The 21,518-nt window shown below is 40.5% G+C and overlaps 1 protein-coding gene across 2 annotated transcripts in view; it reads left to right on the top strand.

Moving 5' to 3' along the window:
* The window catches only part of F8 (coagulation factor VIII), a 110,654-nt gene that overhangs the window by 57,690 nt on the left and 31,446 nt on the right, over positions 1–21,518 (top strand). Inside the window, exons 13-18 of one of the 2 annotated variants that reach the window (XM_032330388.1) lie at positions 4,436–4,645; positions 9,754–12,817; positions 17,664–17,817; positions 19,393–19,605; positions 19,870–20,098; positions 20,265–20,444. In XM_032330388.1, the coding sequence (XP_032186279.1) occupies positions 4,436–4,645; positions 9,754–12,817; positions 17,664–17,817; positions 19,393–19,605; positions 19,870–20,098; positions 20,265–20,444 (4,050 nt within the window). Of the gene's footprint in view, positions 1–4,435; positions 4,646–9,753; positions 12,818–17,663; positions 17,818–19,392; positions 19,606–19,869; positions 20,099–20,261; positions 20,445–21,518 lie in introns of both variants that reach the window. The other variant, XM_032330387.1, reaches the window with a different exon arrangement.

Raw genomic sequence — 21,518 nt, 5'->3', positions numbered from 1 at the left:
GAATCAATTTTACTTCTTAAACTTCTATTTTTATTTTTTAAAGTAATGTCTACACCCAACATGGTGCTTGAACTCACAGCCCTGAGATCAAGTCACATGCTTCTCCAAGGAAGCCAGCCAGGTACCCCTGCTATGTAAATTTTTAGAATTAAATATATATACTTTTTTAAAAAGATTTTATTTATTTGAGAGAGAAAGTGTGAGAAAGAGCCCGAGAGGAGAGAAGGTCAGAGGGAGAAGCAGACCCCCTGCAGAGCCGGGAGCCCACTGCAGGACTTGATTGCAGAACTCCAGGATCACGACCTGAGCCAAAGGTAGTGGCTTAACCAACTCAGCCACCCAGGTGCCCCAGCAAACGTATATATACTTTTGATCCAACATTCCTACCTGCCTCTCCCTCTCCCTCTGCTGTTCCCCCTGCTTGTGTGTGCACTCTCTCTCTCTCTCTCTCTGTGTCAAATAAATAAATAAATAAATAAAATCCTCTTTAAAAAAGAATGAATTAGAGCAGCTACTTAAAGCAATTTCTGTGAAGTATTATTGAATAATGTATTGTAGGTGCAGAAAAAGTGTATGTAATATTATCTCATTTTTGTAAAATAAACAATGACCACAAAAGGGAAACCATAGGTACATATATATGTCTCTGTAGAGAGTGATATGTTTTCAAGACAGAGTGGTATGTTCTGATTACTCCGGATTAGGGGTCTTTCCTCAGTATTTCTAATCACATCTGTAGCACTTTACTCCCACATTGTTTCTAGAACAAAATTATGGGGTGCCTGGTGGTTCAGATGGCTAAGCGTCTGCCTTTGGCTCAGGTCACATCAAGTTCCCTGCTCCTTAGGGAGCCTGCTTCTCCCTCTGCCCCCCCTTGCCCCCCACCATCTCTCTGTCTTGCAAGAATAAATAAAATCTTTTTTTTTTTAAGAACAAAATTATGTAAATTATATCAAAAAAGAGTATGGCAGTATGAGTCTAGAGAAGAGGAGATTTTCTGTTTTTTCAAATCCATTTGACCATCTCTCTCTCAAGAGGGGCATTTAGCCCATCTGCATGGCATGTATGGATGGTCTGATCTTATTTTGTGTTTCCTATTTTTTCTGAACTTTTCTATTTCATTTTGAAGATGATTGTTCTTGAAATATTGCCATTCACACCAAGTCTCTTGTTGTTATTGGTTTTGTATGGTCCAGAATTATGGAAATAGAGTCGACACATAACATTGTGTAGGTTTAAGTTGTTGATTTGATACACATATTTTGCAAAATGATTACCACCATAGTGTTAGCGGACACTTTCACTATGTCACATCATTACCATCTCTTTTTTCTAGTGATAAATTTCAGATCTACTCTCTTAGCAACTTTCATCTGTGTAATACGATATTATTAACCATAATCACCATGCTGTACATTAGATCCCAAGAATTTATTCATCTTCTCACTACAAGTTTGTATCCTTTAACCAACATCTACCCATTTCTCCTATCCCCCGCCCCTGGTAACCACCCATTATACTCTCTGGTTCTCTGAGTTCGCTTTTTTAGATCCCACATATACGTGGAATCCTATAGTATTTGACTTTCTTTATCTGATTTATTTACCTAACCCTAACCTTTTCATGTACCTCTTGAGCAATTATATGTTTTCTTTGGAAAAAATTCTATTCAGTTCCTCTGCCCTTTTTCAAAACCAGATCTGTGGTTGTTGAGTTGTAAGAGTTCTTTATATATTTTGGATATTAACCCCTTATCGGATAAATGATGTGCAGGTATTTTCTCCTATGCCTTAGGTTCCTTTGCATTCTGTTGATTGTTTCTTTTTCCTGTGCAGAAGCTTTTTAGTTTGCTATGACCCCACTTATTAATTTTTCCTTTGTTGCTTGTGCTTTTGGTGTCATATTCAAAAAAATCATTGCCAGAACCAATGTCAGGGAGCTTTTCCCCTATGTTTTCTAGGAGTTTTACAGTTTCAGGCCTTATGTTTAAGTCTTTAATCCATTTCAATTAATTTTGTTTGTGATATAATGTAAGGGTTCAATTTCATTCTTCTCCATGTGGTTATCCAGTTTTCCCAACTCCGTTTATTGAAGACACTACCCTTTCCTCACTGAGTATCTTCTTTCTTTTTTCCTTTCTTTCTTTCTTTCTTTCTTTTCATTTAATTTCTTTTCAGTGTAACAGAATTCACTGTTTAAGCTCCACACCCAGTGCTCCATGCAATCCGTGCCCTCTCTAATACCCACCACCTGGTACCCCAACCTCACACCCCCCACCCCTTCAAAACCGTCAGATTGTTTTTCAGAGTCCACAGTCTCTGATGGTTCACCTCCCCTTCCAATTTCCCCCAGCTCCCTTCTCCTCTCCATCTCCCCTTGTCCTCCATGCTATTTGTTATGCTCCACAAATAAGTGAAACCATATGATAATTGACTCTCTCTGCTTGACTTATTTCACTCAGCATAATCTCTTCCAGTCCTGTCCATGTTGCTACAAAAGTTGGGTATTCGTCCTTTCCGATGGAGGCATAATACTCCACAGTGTATATGGACCACATCTTCCTTATCCATTCGTCCATTGAAGGACATCTTGGTTCTTTCCACAGTTTGGTGACCGTGGTCATTGCTGCTATAAACATTGGGATACAGATGGCCCTTCTTTTCACTACATCTCTATCTTGGGTTAGGGTTAGGGTTAGGGTTAGCCAATTACATAAGAAAACTGTTAATCAAGATAAAAGGTCATATTGATATGAATAAATAAATAGTAGGAGATCTTTATTTTAAATTTATTTTTTATTTTCAGCATAACAGTATTCATTATTTTTTCACCACACCCAGTGCTCCGTGCAATCCGTGCCCTCTCTAATACCCACCACCTGGTTCCCCCAACCTCCCACCCCCCGCCCCTTCAAAACCCTCAGATTGTTTTTCAGAGTCCATAGTCTCTCATGGTTCACCTCCCCTTCCAATTTCCCCCAACTCCCTTCTCCTCTCTAACTCTCCATGTCCTCCATGCTATTTGTTATGCTCCACAAATAAGTGAAACCATATGATAATTGACTCTCTCTGCTTGACTTATTTCATTCAGCATAATCTCTTCCAGTCCTATCCATGTTGATACAAAACTTATTCTAAACATTTTTTAAGATTTTATTTATTTATTTATTTGAGAGACAGAGAGCATGAGGTGGGGGCAAGAAAGGGAGAAACAAAATCTCGGCTGAGCAGGCCCCTGGGATCATGACCTGAGCCAAAGGCAGATGCTTAACCCACTGAGCCACACAGGCCCTCCCCCACTGAGCATTCTCGACTACATCGTCAAATATTAGTTGACCATGTGTTTAAGGATTTATTTCCGGGCTCTGGATTCTGTTCCTTTAGTCTATGTGTCTGTTTTCATGCCATGTCTGTGATTACTACAGCTTTGTTCTTTCTCCGGATGCTTTGGCTGTTAGAGGTCTTTTGTGGTTCCATATGAATAACCATCTTTTCCATTAGCATTTACCAGTAGCTCATTCTCTTTTGCTACCTGTTTGAAATGCTGCCTTTACCATCATATATTAAATTCCCATATTTATCTACATCTCTTTCTGGATTCTGTATTCTGATTGGTATACTCATCTATACCTGCATATTACCACAGATTTAATTACAATAGATTTATAATATCTTGTAGTGCTTTGTAAGGCAAGAAAATTTGATTCGCAGTTAGTTGCACTAAGCTAGAGTTAGAGCATTGCTTACTTGATTTGTGGACCACCGCCCTACAAAATAGAGAAATGTTTATTGAATAGATGAATGGATAGATGTAGGGTAGAGGCTTTCAGAAACAATTCCTTTTATAGACTGAAGTCAAAGTTACTTTTGTTTTCCTTTTTATTTAGAAATAGCTTCAAACTTTCAGAAGTTCTGCAAGAATAGGATAGTGAGCTCCCTTTACCCTTTACCCAGATTCACTAATTTTTAATATTTTTCTATATTTGTTTTATCATTCTGTTTTCTTTCTATACTTACTTTTATTACTTATTTTCTAATTGAGAACAGGTTGTGCTTTTATCTCTTAGTACTTCATTGTCCATTTCTTATGAATGCAGATATTCCCTTACAAAACCAAATTGGAGTTATGAAATTGAGAAAATTTAACATTTATCTAATTGGCAGCCGACATTCCAGTTGTATAAATCAATCAATGCCATGTTTCGTAGGATTTCTTCCCTCTAGTTTATGAAGAGTCAAGGTCTATGATTCCTCTCACTTTGGTTTGGGACCTGATCAAGTATTAATAATCTACTTTTTTTTGAAAGCATAATGCTATGTCTTCTTGGGAATCAGGTAATGGGCATAACATGTAATTATTTCTAATCCTCTCATGACAGCTTCAAGTAGTAAATCTGGATACTGCTAAAACCTCTTGTCCCCTCTTTCTTCTGCAGGCATCAATGGCTATGTTTTTGACAATTTGCAGCTGTCAGTTTGTTTGCATGAGGTGGCATACTGGTACATTCTAAGTGTTGGAGCACAGACTGACTTCCTGTCTGTCTTCTTCTCTGGATATACCTTCAAACACAAAATGGTCTATGAAGACACACTTACCCTATTCCCATTCTCAGGAGAAACTGTCTTCATGTCGATGGAAAACCCAGGTTAGTTATTTATATTATTCTTTTTAAAGTTTTTATATATTTATTTGAGAAATAGAGAGCTAGCAGCGGGGAGGGGCAGACAGAGAAGGAGAAGGAGTCCTAAGCAGATTCTGCACTGAACGCAGAGCCCAACGTAGGGCTTGGTCCCAGGACCCTGAGATCAGGGCCTGAGCTGAAACCAAGAGTTATTGATATTATTCTTTTACTAACAGCTGTGATCACTTCACTAGTCATGTGTATGCTCATATGTGTGCAAATACTGAATGGTCCAAGTGATCTTAGTATTGCAAAGCATTTTCATGATAATACTTTGTCAGGTATCTAACTTTAAAGTCTTTCCTCTAAAAAGTCCTTTTACTTACCATTGGCCTAAATTATAAGTGTGTTTATTAACCTATAGTGGTGAGTATACTTTTTTTTTTAAAGATTTTTTAACTTATTTATTTGACAGACAGATCACAAGCAGGCAGAGAGGCAAGCAGGGGTGGGGGGGGAAGCAGGCTCCCCACTGAGCAGAGAGCCCGATGTGGGGCTCGATCCCAGGACCCTGAGATCATGACACAGTCAACATGTAGAACTAAGTATGTGCTTTGTGAACACTGAATAAATACCACAGAAGACTTTGGGAGTGCAGTGCCACCTCTCTTCGTACACATACCCTCACACTGCTGGGAACCCTTCAGGACAAATGGGACTGGCAGTTTCCATCTTCCCTCTCCCTTCATAAGCAGTGCAAGGCCTGTCAAAGTACCAGCCCTGTGATCAGGAGGAACAGTGACCTGGTCTATATCCAACACAGATTGTTGCTTCCTTACTACCATTTATCAACAAGTGCCAGCCCACTCCACACCCAGGTCGCTCCCACCTCCGTCATCTGCAGAGGATAGCACACGAAACTACCGCATGTTCCAGTCACTCCCTTGCACGGAAGGCTTTTCTGGAGATAAACTGTCATGGGAGAGTTTCTAAACAATAAAAGCCAATCTCATATACAAACATACCCAGAAAGTTATCTTACTTCAAGTAGTGTGGGAAGTGAGTAAAGAAGAGTAAAGAAGAACCTGACAGAACTCCAAAAACATCTCTGAAAGTAGCTTCTATATTCATGTGTATGTCTTTGTTATCTGTTTTATATCTGATTTGCAAACTCTCTGAGAACAGAGACCTCATTTATCTTATTCATCACCATATCTCTGAAGTTTCTAGTTCCTGGCCTATAATAGGTGCTTAATAAATATTTTTCCCACTAATGAATGAACCAAGTAAAAAAGATTATGAAAGATTATGAAGCAGTATGTATAGTATGTTGTAATTGTCAAAATCTAGATCAAAGAGAAAATGTCTGTATGTGTATGAGTGTATAAACGGGGAAAATATTTTAAATATCAACATTTTGAAAAGCTTCTAGATTATTTTGGTGATCACTTAAATTCTAAAGACAAATTAAAACTCTGCTTTATGTGTCTTGAGGAAAAAAAATTTTTTTTTAGATTTTATTTATTTATTTGACAGACAGAGAGATCACAAGTAGGCAGAGAGGCAGGCAGAGAGAGAGGAGGAAGCAGGCTCCCCACTGAGCAGAGAGCCCGATGCGGGGCTCGATCCCAGGACCCCGGGATCATGACCTGAGCCAAAGGCAGAGGCTTTAACCCACTGAGCCACTCAGGCACCCCTTGAGGAAAAAATTTTAATAGAGCATCACTAATTACAAAGCTGAAGCTGCAGCCCCTAGAGAAGATCTCCTGTGTTCAATGTAGTCAAGTCTGATCCCTTTTGTTTATTTTTTGGGGGTAAAATTCACCATTTTTACCATTTAAAAGTACACAATTCAGTGGCTTGTAGCATATTCACCGTGTTTTACAACTATTACTATTATCTAATTGAGAATATAGCACCTGCCAGCCTCAGGGCTTGAGTGGCTAATGTCGCCCTGCTTCTCAGGGCCTGAGGCACCCCTACAGTCCCCCATCATCCCTGGGGCCCAAGCACCAGGTCACCCCACCCACCAGGGCCTAGGGATGGATGATCTGTGCCTGCCTGAGCTTTAGCCACTGCCACCAGCACAGCAGACACCGTTGCAACTCTGCATGTCTGCACCCTGAAACCCAGCACTGCCGCTACTGCCCACACCCCTCTGCCCCAGAACACTCACATGCTAGACCCGGCTCCAGGATGTTCCCGGCTCCAGGACGGGTGAAAAGGACAACAAGAGGACCCCAGCAGCCTCCATCACCTGGGAGTCCAACCGCTCTAACAACCACTGCTACCAGACACAGCTCTGGCCACCAAGGACCCCCCACCCCTCCATTTTTTCACCAACACTGACCTCAGCTGACAGAGCTGCATAGAAATGATGCTGCTGTGCCCTCCCTGAACCTGGAGCTGCTGAACCCCAGACAGCACACACCGAGCCACCCACAGGTGAAAGTCATTCCCAATCAAGTCAGTCCGTTCGGACTGGAGGAGGTGATTGCTCCCTCAGATGTGCAGACATCTGCAGGGCCGCAAGAGAGCCTGATGCGACCAGAGGAACACAGTAACTTTCCAACGACTGATCCCAAAGACCTGGAAATCTACAAGTTGCCTGTGAAGGAACTCAGACTTACTCTTTAAAGGAAGCTCAGCAAGATACAAGAGAACACAAGCAGGCGATTCAATAAAACTAGGAAAATAGTACATTAACGAAATAAGCTCAAAAAAGAGAAATCATTTAAGAAATTCTGGAGCTAAAAAATACAATGAGTGAAATCATATGATATTTTTCTTCCTCTGACTTAATCAAACAGAAGAAAGTGAAATAACTCAGAAAAAGGATCTGTGAACCTAAGGGATACCATTAAATTTTTCCCAAGAAGACATACAGATAGCCAATAGGTATATAAAAAGGTGTTCAACATCACTCATTATAAAGAAATATAAATCTAAATCAAAACCAAAATGAGATATCGCCTCACATCTGTTAGGATTCCTATTAAAAAAAGACAAGTGATAACAAATGCTGGTGAAGATGTAGAGGAAAGGGAACGCTGATGCATTATTGACGGAATGTAAACTGGTGCAGCCACTCTGGAAAACAATATGAGGTTCCTCACAAATTAAAAATAGAATGATCCAGCAATCCCGTGTCTGAGTATGTAGCCAGAGGAAATGAACTCAATAATGAGTTTTTTTGCAATTATCCATAATGCACTGTAGCTCCATCCACGTCATTGTGAATGGCAAGATTTCATTCTTTTTGACGGCTGAGTCATAGTGCGTTATATATACACCCAGTCTTCTTTATCCATTTGTCAGTCAGTGGACATGTGGGCTCTGTCCATCGTTTAGCTACTGTTGATAATACTGCTGTGAAGATCAGGGTACATGTAGCCCCTTGAATTTGTATTCTTGTGTCCTGTGACCTAACATTGTTTTACACCATCAAAAATATCCTTTAAATGTCATGAAATTAGGCTCCCAATCCACAAACTTGCATTCACTATGGAATCAAATAAGATTTCATTTCTTATTTTTATGACTTGTTTTATAGAAACTTCTACTTGTTTTACGGTTCTTATTATGTTTTCCCTTTAGTTACTCTCTTTTTGTTCCCAAGAGTTTTATCATACAATGTATTTATTTTACTTAGAATCTGACCTCCTAGACCCATGCATCCTCCTTCTGTCTGGGCTGGTTCTTTCTAGAATTGACTGGGTACCAATTATTAACTTGGGACTTTCCTTCATCCTTCTTCAGGAAAGGTGTCCATTTCCTGGACCCCATGTCATCCTGTTTTTTTTTTAATACACAATACACTCCTTTGTATATTAATATATTATATTATACACTCCTTTGTTATGGTAGAAAACATACCCTCATCACTTCCTGACAGTGGTTGCTTTAGAGGTAGATTTTCTAAATCTCTGATGATAGAAAATGTATTTTCATTTCCCACTTGATTGGTTATCTGGCAGCACTTAGAGTGCAATATTCCAAAATGCATTTGACCAGAAAAACCTTTTCTGTGGGCATCCCATTATCTTACAGGTCTCTGGGGAAATATACTGGGGGTAGGGGGAGTTTTCCCTTAGAGGGAAAGCTGGATTCATTTAAGATTTTGCTTGCAAATGTCATGCAAGATGATGAGACTGTGAAGGTACCTGATGTGTATTTTTTTTACTTATGTTTATGCATCTACTGTACCACTATGAAATTCCTTCACTTGAATACTCCTGTTCATAGTAGAAATTAATATTGCTAGCCTTGCAGTGTAATTTTATATTATGTATTTCCTAACCCTAAGTCCTACTCCCTGATGCTTACTTATCCTGAAATTGATGACAGTGGAAGCTACTCATGTGTAATATGATTTGAATACTTTATACGATAGCATAGATACTATTAGCATCATTTATAAATTAGAAAACTGGAGCTAAGAGAGCTTAGTTGACTTGCTCAAAGTCACACAGCTGGTAAATGGTAGAGCTAGAATTTGAACCCAAGCAACCCAACTCTGAGAACCTGTGCAATTATGTTATATAGCAATAATAGCTAGCTGCATAAAGTTTCATGAATTAAGTCATTATCATCATCAAAGAGTTCTGTGTGGGGGGCGCCTGCTGGCTCAGTCAGTTAAGCATCCTACTCTTGGTTTCAGCTCAAGTCATGATCTCAGGGTGTATGATCGAGCCCCATGTTGGGCCCTGCATTCCGCACCAAGTCTCCTTGAGATTCCTTCCCCTTCCCTCTCCCTCCTCCTCTGCATCTGCCTCCAGTAGATGCATAAACATAAGTAAAAAAAAAATACACATCAGGTATCTTTAAAAGACTCTCCACTATTGTGTGTGCTAATTACATTTCTCCATTTTTATCCTGATATCTATTAACTTTTAATCACAGACCTTTCTTGTGATTACAGACAGATATACCACAATAGTGGCAGTGTAAAAACCACTTTCACTACCATTGTTGGACTGTTTATGTGCCAGGGATTTAACCTGATGACCTGTAATACAATGGTACTGACTAGTATTTTTTCATTATCTGGGAATAGAAGAGAACAACTAATACATAACTTGCTTGGGACCTGGGTTGTAAATAACCAGAGTCTTATTCTTCCTCATCTCCAGGTCTGTGGGTTCTGGGGTGCCACAATTCAGACTTTCGAAACAGAGGCATGACAGCCTTACTGAAGGTTTCTAGTTGTAACGGGAACACTGGTGATTATTATGAGGACATATATGAAGATATTCCAACTTCCTTGCTGAATGAAAACAACATCATTGGACCCAGAAGCTTCTCCCAGAATTCAAGGCACCCTAACACTAAGCAGAAGCAATTAAAAGCCACCACAAGCCCAGAAAATGACATAGGGAAGATGGAGCCTCAGTCTGCAGAAAGAATGCAGCTGCTTAAAGCACAAAGTGTCTCCTCTAGCGATCTGTTGATGCTGTTGGGACAGAACCCTTCTCCACATTTATTCTTACGTGATTTCCAGGAAGCCACACATGAAGCTGAGGATCATTTACTTGGAGCAAGAGAAGGAAACAAGGGCGCATCTGAAGTGGCAAGTCTGAGACCAGAGCTCCATCACAGTGGGGACCGAGTATTTACTCCTAAGCCAGAACTGCAGTTAAGATTAAATGCGAATTTGGAGACACCTGCAACAGTAGAGGTGAATAAACTTGATTTAAAAATTTCTAGTTCATCAGACAGTCTAATGACTTCACCAACAATTTCATCAGAGAAGTTGGCAGCAGGTACTGAAAAGACAAGCTCCTTAGAACCTCCAAATATGTCAGTTCACTTTAATAGTCATTTAGGCACCATTGTAAATTCATCTCACCTTATTCAGTCCAGTGTACCTTTGGGCTTGAGTGAAGGAGATAATGATTCCAGGTTGTTAGAAGCAGCTTTAATGAATAGTCAAGAAGGTTCACTGGGGGAAAATGTATTATCAATGGAGAGTAATAGGTTATTTAAAGAAGAAAGAGTTAGTGGACCTGCTTCATTAGTCAAAGATAATGCTTTATTCAAAGTTAATATCTCCTTGGTAAAGATGAACAAGACATCAATTAACTCAACAACTAATGGAAAGACTCATGTTGATGTCTCAACACTATTTATTGAGAACAGTACATCAGTCTGGCAAGACACTATATTAGAAAGTAATACTGAGTTTCAAAAAGTGATTTCTTTGGTTCATAATGAAACATTTATGGAGAGAAATATTACAGCTTTGGGGCTAAATCATGTGTCAAACAAAACTACTTCATCAAAAAATGTGGAAATGGCCCACCAAAAACAAGAGGACTCTATGCCACTAGGTATGGAAAATCCAGATCTGTCATTCTTCAAGATACCATTCTTGCCAGATTCAGCAAATTGGATAAAAGAGACCCATGGCAAGAACTCCCTACGCTCTGAGCAAAGGCCCAGTCCAAAGCAGTTAACGTCTTTAGGATCAGAAGAATCTGTGAAAGATCATAATTTTTTGTCAGAGGAGAAGGTGGTAATAGGAGAGGATGAATTTACAAAGGACACTGGACTCAAAGAGATGATTTTTCCAAAGAACAAGAGCATATTTTTTACTAACTTGGCTAATGTCCAAGAAAATGATACATACAATCAAGAAAAGAAATCTCAGGAAGAGATAGAAAGAAAGGAAAAATTAACCCAAGAGAATGTGGCATTGCCTCAGGTATATACAGTGATTGGCACTAAGAATTTCCTGAAACACCTTTTCTCACTAAACACAAAGCAAAATGTAGAAGGTTCACATGAGCAGCCACACACTCCAGCACTTCAAGACACCAGGTCATTAAATGACTCTGCACATAGAGAAGGGAGTCACATGGCCAATTTCTCAAAAATAAGGGAAGAAGCAAACTTGGAAGGTCTGGGAAATCAAACAAATCAAATGGTAGAGAGGTTTCCAAGCCCTACAAGGATTTCTCCTAATCCAGGTCAGCATCTTATTACTCATCGTGGTAAGCGGGCTTTGAAACAACCCAAACTCTCACTAGAAGAAATAAAGTTTGAAAGGAGGGTAACTTTGAATGACACCTCAACACAGTGGTCCAAAAACATGACCTATTTGACCCAGGGCACCCTCACACAGATAGAGTACAATGAGAAAGAAAAAAGAGCCATCACTCAGTCCCTCCTATCAGATTGTTCTATGAGAAATCATGGCCTCATGCAAATGAATGACTCTGCGTTACCTTTTGCAAGAGTATCAGCATTTCCATCAATTAGACATACAGATCTGACCAAGATCTCATCCCAAGACAACTCCTCTCATCTTCCAGCATCAGCCTATAATTATACCTTTAGGGAGAGGAGTTCTGGGGTCCAAGAAAGCAGTCATTTCTTACAAGAAGCCAGAAGAAATAACCTTTCTTTAGCCTTCCTAACCTTAGAAATGATTAGAGGTCAAGGGAAGTTCAGCTCCATGGGGAAAAGTGCCATAAACCAACCCACATACAAGAAACTTGAAAGCCCTGTTCTCTTAAAACCAGACTTGTGTAAAACATCTGGCAAAGTTGAATTACTTCCTAAAATTCATGTTCATCAAGACTCTTTGGCTACAAAAACCAGCAATGATTCTCCTGGCCACCTGGATCTCATGGAAAAGATCTTTCTTCAGAAAACCCAGAGACCTGTTAAACTGAATAAAACAAACAGACCTAGAAAAGCGCCCTTTCTGGAATCAACAGAAAGCTCTGAGAAGATTCCCTCCCAGCTGCTGGGTCCCCTTGCTTGGGAGGACCACTCTGCTACCCAGATACCAAGAGAAGAGTGGACATCCCAAAAGAAGTCACAGAAAAACACAGCTTTTAGGAGAAAGGACACCATTTTGTCCCTGGGCCCTTGTGAAAATAATCATTCAAAAGCAGAAATAAATGAAGAACGAGATAAGCCCCAAAGAGAAGCCACCTGGGCACAGCAAGGAGGGACTAGAAGGTTGTGCTCTCAAAACCCACCAGTCTCAAAACGCCATCAAAGGGAAATACCCGTTAGTACTCCTCAGCCAGAGGAAGAAAAATTTGAGTATGATGACACCTTCTCGATTGAAATGAAGAGAGAAGATTTTGACATCTATGGCGAAGATGCAAATCAGGGCCTCCGCAGCTTTCAGAAGAGAACACGACACTATTTCATTGCTGCGGTGGAGCGTCTCTGGGATTATGGGTGAGTAGATCTCCCCATATTCTACTAAGAAACAGGTATGGGTGCATTGATTTTTCCTCTAGCCTGCTATTGCAACATCTGACTTTCCCAGGTGCTGAAATAATGAAAAAGGCACAGATTATCTGCAGGAATGAGACTCCAAAGATTGCTTATAAAGGAAGGGAGAACCCTGAGATCCAGGTAGCAAAGTCTAGAGGAAGCCAAGGAGTAAAGAGATGGTTAGATGACGATACCCACAATAAGAGTTAGAGGATAACACATCCAGAAGGTATGAGACTCTTACTCTAGTGAGATGGAGGAGAAAAGAGGCTTACAAAAAGGTATAGGAATCAGGGTCAAGAAGCATCAGTGGGGAGCAGGTAGAAAGTCAACCTTATGAGCTGGAGGAATAGTCTTGGTCTTGTGAAAAGGTTCTGAGAGAGGCAAGAGGAAAAAGTGAAGTGTGAGGTGAAGAGGTTGAGGATGCTGGGACCTAAATGATGGTAAGAGGATAGCTGATGGAGCTCTGAGAGATGTTTCCAGGCAGAGAGAATAGGAAATGCAAAGGCCCTGTGAATGGAACAAATCTGAGGAATGAAAAAGAACACTTTCTACCTCAAATGGGCCCTTCTTTCTGCATAGCAACTATAGAGTGCTGCCCTAGTCTGCTGACTTTCCCACTGTCCTGGACCCCTGTCTTGCATTTTCTACTTTTTCCTTAAATCTCCAGCCCCTTTTATCCATTCTCCAACAGCCCTTCTCATTCATAGCTAATGCTTGTGCAGTGAACCTCCAGACTTCCAACACATTTACTGACATCTGTAACCATATCCTGCACTATGCACTGAAGGCTGACCTCTCCAGTTTCCTAGTCAACCATCTCCAGCTTTCCATTACAGTTCATTTTCATCTTACTCAATACTCAGTTCATAGTCAAATTCTGGTGGTTGTTGTTGTTGTTGTTGTTGTTGTTTAAATGAAACCAATTGAATTATTTGATGGAGAGGTGTGGCTGTGAGAGAAAAAGATGAATTAGGAATAACTTCAGTGTTTGGAGTCTGAGGAACTAAAAAGAAGGAATGGTCATTGACTGCCATGGAAAAGGCTAGACAAACAGCAGGTTTTTGGAAGGGACAGAAATTAAGAGACTAATTTTGTACCTGTTAAGGTAGGGAGTTTATATGTGAATCTCAAGTTCAAGGAAGGTATCTGAGATGGAGATATACAACTGGATTTTATCTGCATAAGAATAGACCATCATGAGAATGAGTGTAAACAAAAAGTAGGAGAGTTTAAAGAACTGATACCGAGAGCACTCTAACATTTAAAGGTCAGGGACATGAAGAACCAGTGAAGCTGACAGAGAAGGATTGGCAGTGAGGTTAGTAGAAAAATGAAGGAAAATTGGTGTCAGAGAGACTAGCCGAGCACACACATTTTAGAAAGGAAAACCCTATTTTAGAAAGGAAAACCACCTCTTAATTGGAAATATCAACACTATCATCATTGGGCACATAAATTTGGGCCAATCCTCCACTCCTGGCCATCTGATCTATAAATGTGGGATCTACCTAAGAACCATTGAAAAGGAGGCTGCTGAGATGGCAAAGAGCTCCTTCAAGTATGCCAGGGTGTCAGACAAACGGCCAAAAGTGAGTGTGGTGGTTTTTGGTATCTCCCCTTAGAAACTGGAGAACAGCAAGTATTATGTGAGTATCATTGATGTCCCAAAACACAGAGCATTCATCAATAATGTGAGTACAGGCACATCTCAGGCTGACTGTGATGTCCTGATTATTGCTGCTCTTGTTGGTGAACTTAAAGCAGGCATCTCCAAAAATGGGCAGACCCATGAGCATGACCCTTCTGGCTGACACACTGGGTGTGAAACAGCTAATGGTTTACAAAATGGATTCCACTGAGCCACCTGCTGTCAGAAGAGACACAAGGAATATGTTAAGGAAACCAGCACATATATTAAGAAATTTGGCTACAACCCCAGCACAGTAGCATTTGTGCCAGTTTCTGGCTGGAGTGATGACAAAATGCTGGAGCCAAATCCTAACAAGAAATGAGACATCGCCCACAAAGATAGCTTTGTAAGACTGGTGAATCCCAGACCTGTACCCCTGAAAAAATAATACATTAGATGTTAATCAAATAATATAAATAAATAGATGGCTATTCCAGTGGAACTGCTTGAAACTCTAGATGGCCTCCTGTCAGCAGATCATCCAACTGACAAGGCCTTTTGTCTGCCCCATGAGGACGTGCACAAACTTGGTGGTACTGGTACTCTCCCTGTGAGCCGAGTGGAGGTGTGTCCTCAAAGCTTTGCTCCAGTCTGGTCCGTGTTACAACTGAAGTCTGTTGAAATGCACCATGAAGCTTTGAGTTAAGCTTTTCCTGAGAACAGTGTGGGCTTTGATATTAAGAATGTATCTGTCAGAGGTGCCTGGCTGGCTCAGTCAGTGGAACAGGTGACTCTTGATCTTGAGGTTGTAGATTCAAGCCCCACGTTGAGTATAGATATTACTTAAAAATAAAATCTTAAAATAAAGAATGTATCTGTTGGGGCACCTGGATGGCTCAGTGGGTTAAAGCCTCTGCCTTCGGCTCGGGTCATGGTCCCAGGGTCCTGGGATTGAGCCCCGTGTTGGGCTCTTAGCTCAGCAGGGAGCCTGCTTCCCTTCCCCTCTCTCTGCCTGCGTCTCTGCCTGCCTGTGATCTCTGTCTGTCAAATACATTTAAAAAATCTTTAAAAAAAGAAGATTTAAAAATTTTTAAAAAAGGAATGTATCTGTTAAAGACGTTTGTTGTAGCAGTATGGCTGGTGACAGCAAAAATGACCCGCCGGTGAAAGTAGCTAGTGATTACCCTGAACCGTCTGGGCCTAATCATTGCTGGCTATGCATGTGTGCTGGATTGTTACACACCTCACAATGCAAGTTTGCTGAGCTGAAGAAGATTGATCAGTGTCCTGGGAAGAAGTTGGAAGATGACCCTGAATTCCAGTTCCTGTCAAGTGCATATGTACTGGGTGCTTCTTTGGATATCCTCCTCTGGGCCATTTCGCTCTTCACAAAATGAGACAGACCATTGCTGTGGTGTCTCAAAGACTTCTGTGGCTAGTAGGGTCACCAAGTCTGCTCAAAAAGTTAAATGAATGTAATCCCTAATAACGGTGACCTCAGTCTTAATCAGTGGTGGAAAAACTATCTCAGAACAATCTCGATTGGCTATTAAACTTAATAGTAAAAGACTGCTGGGGCACCTGGGTGGCTCAGTCGGTTGGGTGTCTGCTTTGGGCTTAGACCCTCATCGGACCCCCTGCTTGGTGGGAACACTGCAGAACATACAAATGCTCAGCAGCTCAACTCTTAGATATGTGCCCTGCAGAAATGCATGCATGCATTCACCAGAAGATGTGTATAAGAATGTTCACAGCTGGGGGAAAAAAGATTCATAGCAGGAGCAGGACTACGTGTAAGCAGCAAAAATTAGAAGTGAATGTTCATAATTTTGGTATATTTGCACAACAGAATACAAACTATATCACATAACCAGAAACAAAAGAACGTATACAACATGGTTTGCCAAAATGGACAAAACTCAACTGTGTTCTTTAGGGAAGTATATATACATAGTGGTAAAATTATAAAGAAAAGCAAAGAGATAACCATCATAAATATCACAACGGGGGTTAGGGTTAGGAAGAATGTCATTGGAAAGGCACAGGCCATGAGCCTTCTGTGTTGCTGGTAATGTTCTTGATCTGGATAGTGGTTGCATTTTTATACCAAAAGCACTTTGGTTTTATGTACTTTGTTATATAATTTTAGTTCACAGTTCCAGCAGATTTTTTAAAAGATTTTATTTGACAGAGAGAAAAAGAGATAGCAAGAGAGAGCACAAGCAGGGGGAGTGGGAGAGGGAGAAGCAGGCCTCCTTATGAGTAAAGAGCCCAATGCGTGGCTGGATCCCAGGACCCTGGCATCATGACTGGAGCCCAAGACAGATGCTTAATGACTGAACCACCCAGGTGCCCCCTAACAGATGTTTTAACTTTTTTAAAGTTTGTTTTTGTTTGTTTATGTAATCTCTACACCCAACGTGGGGTTTAAACTCACAACTCTGAGATCAACAGTCACCGGCTCTACTTACTAAGCCACTCAGGCACCCCCAGATTTCTTTTTAAGTAAAGGGAAGAAGTCCAAGGATTGAAACCTGGGGGCTGTTTAATATTCAGAATTTGTTTATAAGTCCTACATGAATTTAACATTCAACAAATACTTTTTGACCACCTACAATGTGCCAGGCACTTGTTCCAGCTGCTGGGAATACAGCAGTACAGCAGTGGACAAAACAGACAAAACCCCTGCTTTCGAGGAACTTCTACACTAGTGAAGCCTGGAGAGAGAGTATGTCAGGAAGATGGAGTGGTTACCTATGCAACATGTTGCTTGTTTGTCCTATAAGATGAGGACATAACGAAATTGATTATCAGCTGTAATAAGCCACTCACATGGTCTGGATAGTGTCTCAATTTTGCATGATCTTCATTTAGATCTCTTTTATAAGCTCTCAACCTCTGTATTTGTCAATTTAATTTACATAGATGTCCCGTGTGTTTAAAACTCTATACCCCCACCTACTTCTCCAGGGTTGCCCATCTCAGTGAGCTGCATCACTGTCCAGCCACTTGCCCAAATCAGAAACCTGAAGGTTATCTGGACTAACCCCTTCTTCGCTCCAGCTCGTCATCACTCTATGGAAGTGTCTCCAATACAGGGAGGGCAAGAATGTTGGGTGCTTCTACCTACCTGATCCATGAAGATACTGTTTTTTCTCTGCTTCTTTCCCCCAGGGCTCAAGGTATGGATGTCCCTCAGTTCAAGAAGGTGGTTTTCCAGGAATTTACTGATGGGTCTTTTACTCAGCCCTTATACCGTGGAGAACTAAACGAACACTTGGGACTCTTGGGACCATATATAAGAGCAGAAGTTGAAGACAATATCATGGTGAGTTTAGAACAATGAAGCTATAAGAAAATTAATCCTATATATATATTTTTGTCTCTATTTATAAAAATAATGTATTTTCACTTTCCAAGAATTTTAAAGTATAGAAAATCAAAAATTTGAAAAATAATCCCATAACTACCATTTTGGTGTATGTTCTCTTTGTCCTATGTATTCTTTTCTTTATGTGCTCAAAATTATGCAACGTATAATTTTACCTCTTCTTTAAAAAAAAAAAAAGATTTATTTATTTATTTATATTAGGAAGAAAGAAAGAGAGAGCAAGAGTAGGAGGGGCAGAGGGAGGAGAAAGAATCCCAATGTGAGGCTGAATCCCACAACCCCAAGATCACAGCTCTTCGTTTTGGACTAAATAGCATATTGTCAATATTTCTTCTTTTTTAAGATTTTATTTATTTATTTGATAGGGGTCACAAGTAGGCAGAGAGGCAGGCAGAGAGATAGGGGGAAGCAGGCTCCCCGCTGAGCAGAAAGCCTGATGTGGGACTCGATCCCAGGACCCTGAGATCATGACCTGAGCCGAAGGCAGAAGCTTAACCCACTGAGCCACCCAGGCACCCCATATTGTCAATATTTCTTGTGTCATTAGAAATACTTTCTAAATATCTTGTTTTAATGATGGCATAATAGTCTATTATGTGAATTTATGGTTTACTTAACCATTTACTTTGAACAACCTTTTAAATAGTTTGCTATGTTTTCACTAGTTCAATAATGTTGCAGTCACACCCTTTTCCTTGGGTAAAATTCCAGAAGTACAATATACGTGAACATTTTAAGACTTTCTCTAAAGAATTATCTGTTAATGTCCTTTGCACATTTGACCTTTTGAGGGAGAACTTTTCTTATCAGTTTATATTAACCTATATTTTCCAAAGTTTGTCATCTTTTAATTTTATTTATAATAATTTTTGAAATAAAACAGGTTTGAATTACTGATAGTAATCCATAAATCTTTCTTTTGTGACACACAGCTTTTATGTTTATAAAAATCCTTTCCTATACAAAGATTTTTTTCTTAAAATCACTTATACATTCAACTTTGTTTTTTAGTTTAATTGCTTCACATTTAACCTTTTATTTTATTTATTTGTTTATTTTTTAACACTTAACCTTTTAACCCATAAGTAATTCCTGTAGACTTCAAGTTATTTTGGTGCACTGTGTGAGCCAAAAATTCCTGGAATTTGTCATAAGAACCACACATGTTGATTCTTGGGCTTACGGTCTCTGAAAACCCTGGGGTGATATTTTCCCTTTTACTTTTGAACAGCTTTTCAGTATTTAGGAATTTTCTCTTTTGCAACTTTGAGCTCATGCTTTAAAGATTTTAGAGTTCAAAAATACCTCAGTTTCCTCCGTAGATAGAGCGTGAGGTTTGGGTCCTGATAACACCCATCCTCTGTACCACTTCCCCCGGGCATTAAGAACTTGGATAAACCCAAAATAGGCACTGCTGTTAGGGATATAAACCTTAAGCTAAGGACTTTATATGATCCTAAAACATGATACTCAAATTCTTTTTTAAATTTTGTATTTACTTTTTCTCTGCAGGTAACTTTCAAAAACCAGGCCTCTCGTCCCTACTCCTTCTATTCTAGCCTTATTTCTTATGAGGAAGATCAGAGGCAAGGAGCAGAACCTAGAAGAAAGTTTGTCAACCCTAATGAAACCAGAATTTACTTTTGGACAGTGCAGCAGCATATGGCACCCACTAAAGATGAGTTTGACTGCAAAGCCTGGGCTTATTTTTCTGATGTTGATCTGGTAAGCAGATGGACATTGCACTGGCCACTTACTGGTTTAGAAGAAATGGACTTCATGTTATCTGCTGAGAATTTTTCTATTTACTGTAAGCTTAATGGAAAGCTTCCAATAGGGGAGGTGCCATCATATTTGTGTTTGAGAACGATCACTCTGGAACCTACCAGATCAGGATTGGTTTGGAGTGGCATGGAAGTTGATAAGAGATCTATCTTGGTTCATAGGCGAGGGCATTCATGTTCATAAGATTGATGTCTTTTCTCTCAGGAGAAGGATGTGCACTCAGGCTTGATTGGACCCCTTCTGATCTGCCGCAGCGATACACTGAACCCTTCTCACGGGCGACAAGTGACAGTGCAGGAATTCGCTCTGTTTTTCACTATTTTTGATGAGACTAAGAGCTGGTACTTCACTGAAAACCTGGAAAGGAACTGCAGAGCTCCCTGCAATATCCAGAAGGAGGACCCCACTCTTAAAGAAAATTACCGTTTCCATGGTAACATACCCCACCCCCAGTTATTACTCAGGCTGAGGCTTGGACAGTGAATTGAGAGTGTGTGTATAGGAGTGGAATCCTTGTAGGAATCAATATTTTTTACTGGAGGAGAGGGAAAGAAAATGTAATGGATTGCAATAGCCTTCTCTGTGTTCTCCTCTAGCAGTCAATGGCTATGTGATGGACACACTGCCTGGCTTAGTAATGGCTCAGGACCAAAAGATTCGATGGTATCTGCTCAGCATGGGCAGCAGTGAAAACATCCATTCTATTCATTTCAGTGGACACGTGTTCACTGTACGGAAGAAAGAGGAGTATAAAATGGCAGTCTACAACCTCTACCCAGGTATGAGCTAATTTCTGCCCTTTTTGTCTACCTGCTGTACGTACTGAGTACTTACTTTGCATGGTGCAGGCACTGGGGAAGCAATCCATGAACAAAGCCAAGAAACTCTTTGATCTCAAGTAACTTACTTTTTCAAGTAACATAATAAATAAATTAGCCCAGAGGGGTGCCTCGGTGGCTCAATGGGTTAAGCCTCTGCCTTCGGCTCAGGTCATGATCTCGGGGTCTTGGGATCAAGCCCTGCATCAGGCTCTCTGCTCAGCGGGGAGCCTGCTTACCCCCACCCACCTACTTGTGATCTCTCTCTCTGTCAAATAAATAAATAAAATCTTTAAAAACAAATAAATAAATAAGCCCATAAACAGGATAATTTCAGATACAGATAACGTGCTATAAAGTAAATAGAACAGAATAAATGAATAATTAATGTTGCAGCACTTTCCTGGGTTAGGGTTAGGGTTTCCACCATTTCAAATGCACCAGTAGTTCTCCATGGGGTGAATTGTTTATGTCCATAACCAGTATAAGCATGACTCACAGTGTTGATCAAAACACAGCTTTATTCTAGGTCTCCACCAGCCCCCTTTAAAACAGGTTTAATAGTGGGAGCAAACTTTCCCTGTTTCTGTGTTAAAATTCCAAGAATTTCAGTGACTTTCCTGCTCACTCTTCAGTAATAAACTCTCCTGGGGCTGCTTCATGTCACACATACGCCTCTAGCCCCTAACTGCTGGGTGCACTCCGAAAGGGCAGGAAGGTGTGGTTGAGCTTTCTCTTCCTCTGCCTTACGTTTATTGTGTGTCCTTCCCAACCCCTTCGTGGCTGCTGCTTTGAACTCCAGCATGGAAATGGTAAAGGTTAAATGCTAGGACAGTTCTTATCTACTTACGACAGACACCTTTATTCTAGGGAGTCACTTGTGACTCGTGCCTCAGCCCCTCGGTACCCCCTCTAGCTTCTTACTGCTGGGTTGCGTTAGCCCTCAAGGCAGCCCTAGTGGCCTAGGTCCACAAGGACCTCACCCTCACTTCCCTGACCCAGGGAGCTCACATCTGGTTGATGGGGGGGGCACAA

Source organism: Mustela erminea, chromosome X (genome assembly GCF_009829155.1).
Source record: "Mustela erminea isolate mMusErm1 chromosome X, mMusErm1.Pri, whole genome shotgun sequence".
NCBI lineage: Eukaryota > Metazoa > Chordata > Mammalia > Carnivora > Mustelidae > Mustela > Mustela erminea.
Note: the sequence above shows the minus strand (reverse complement) of the source record. Positions and strands in the feature narration are given on the sequence as shown.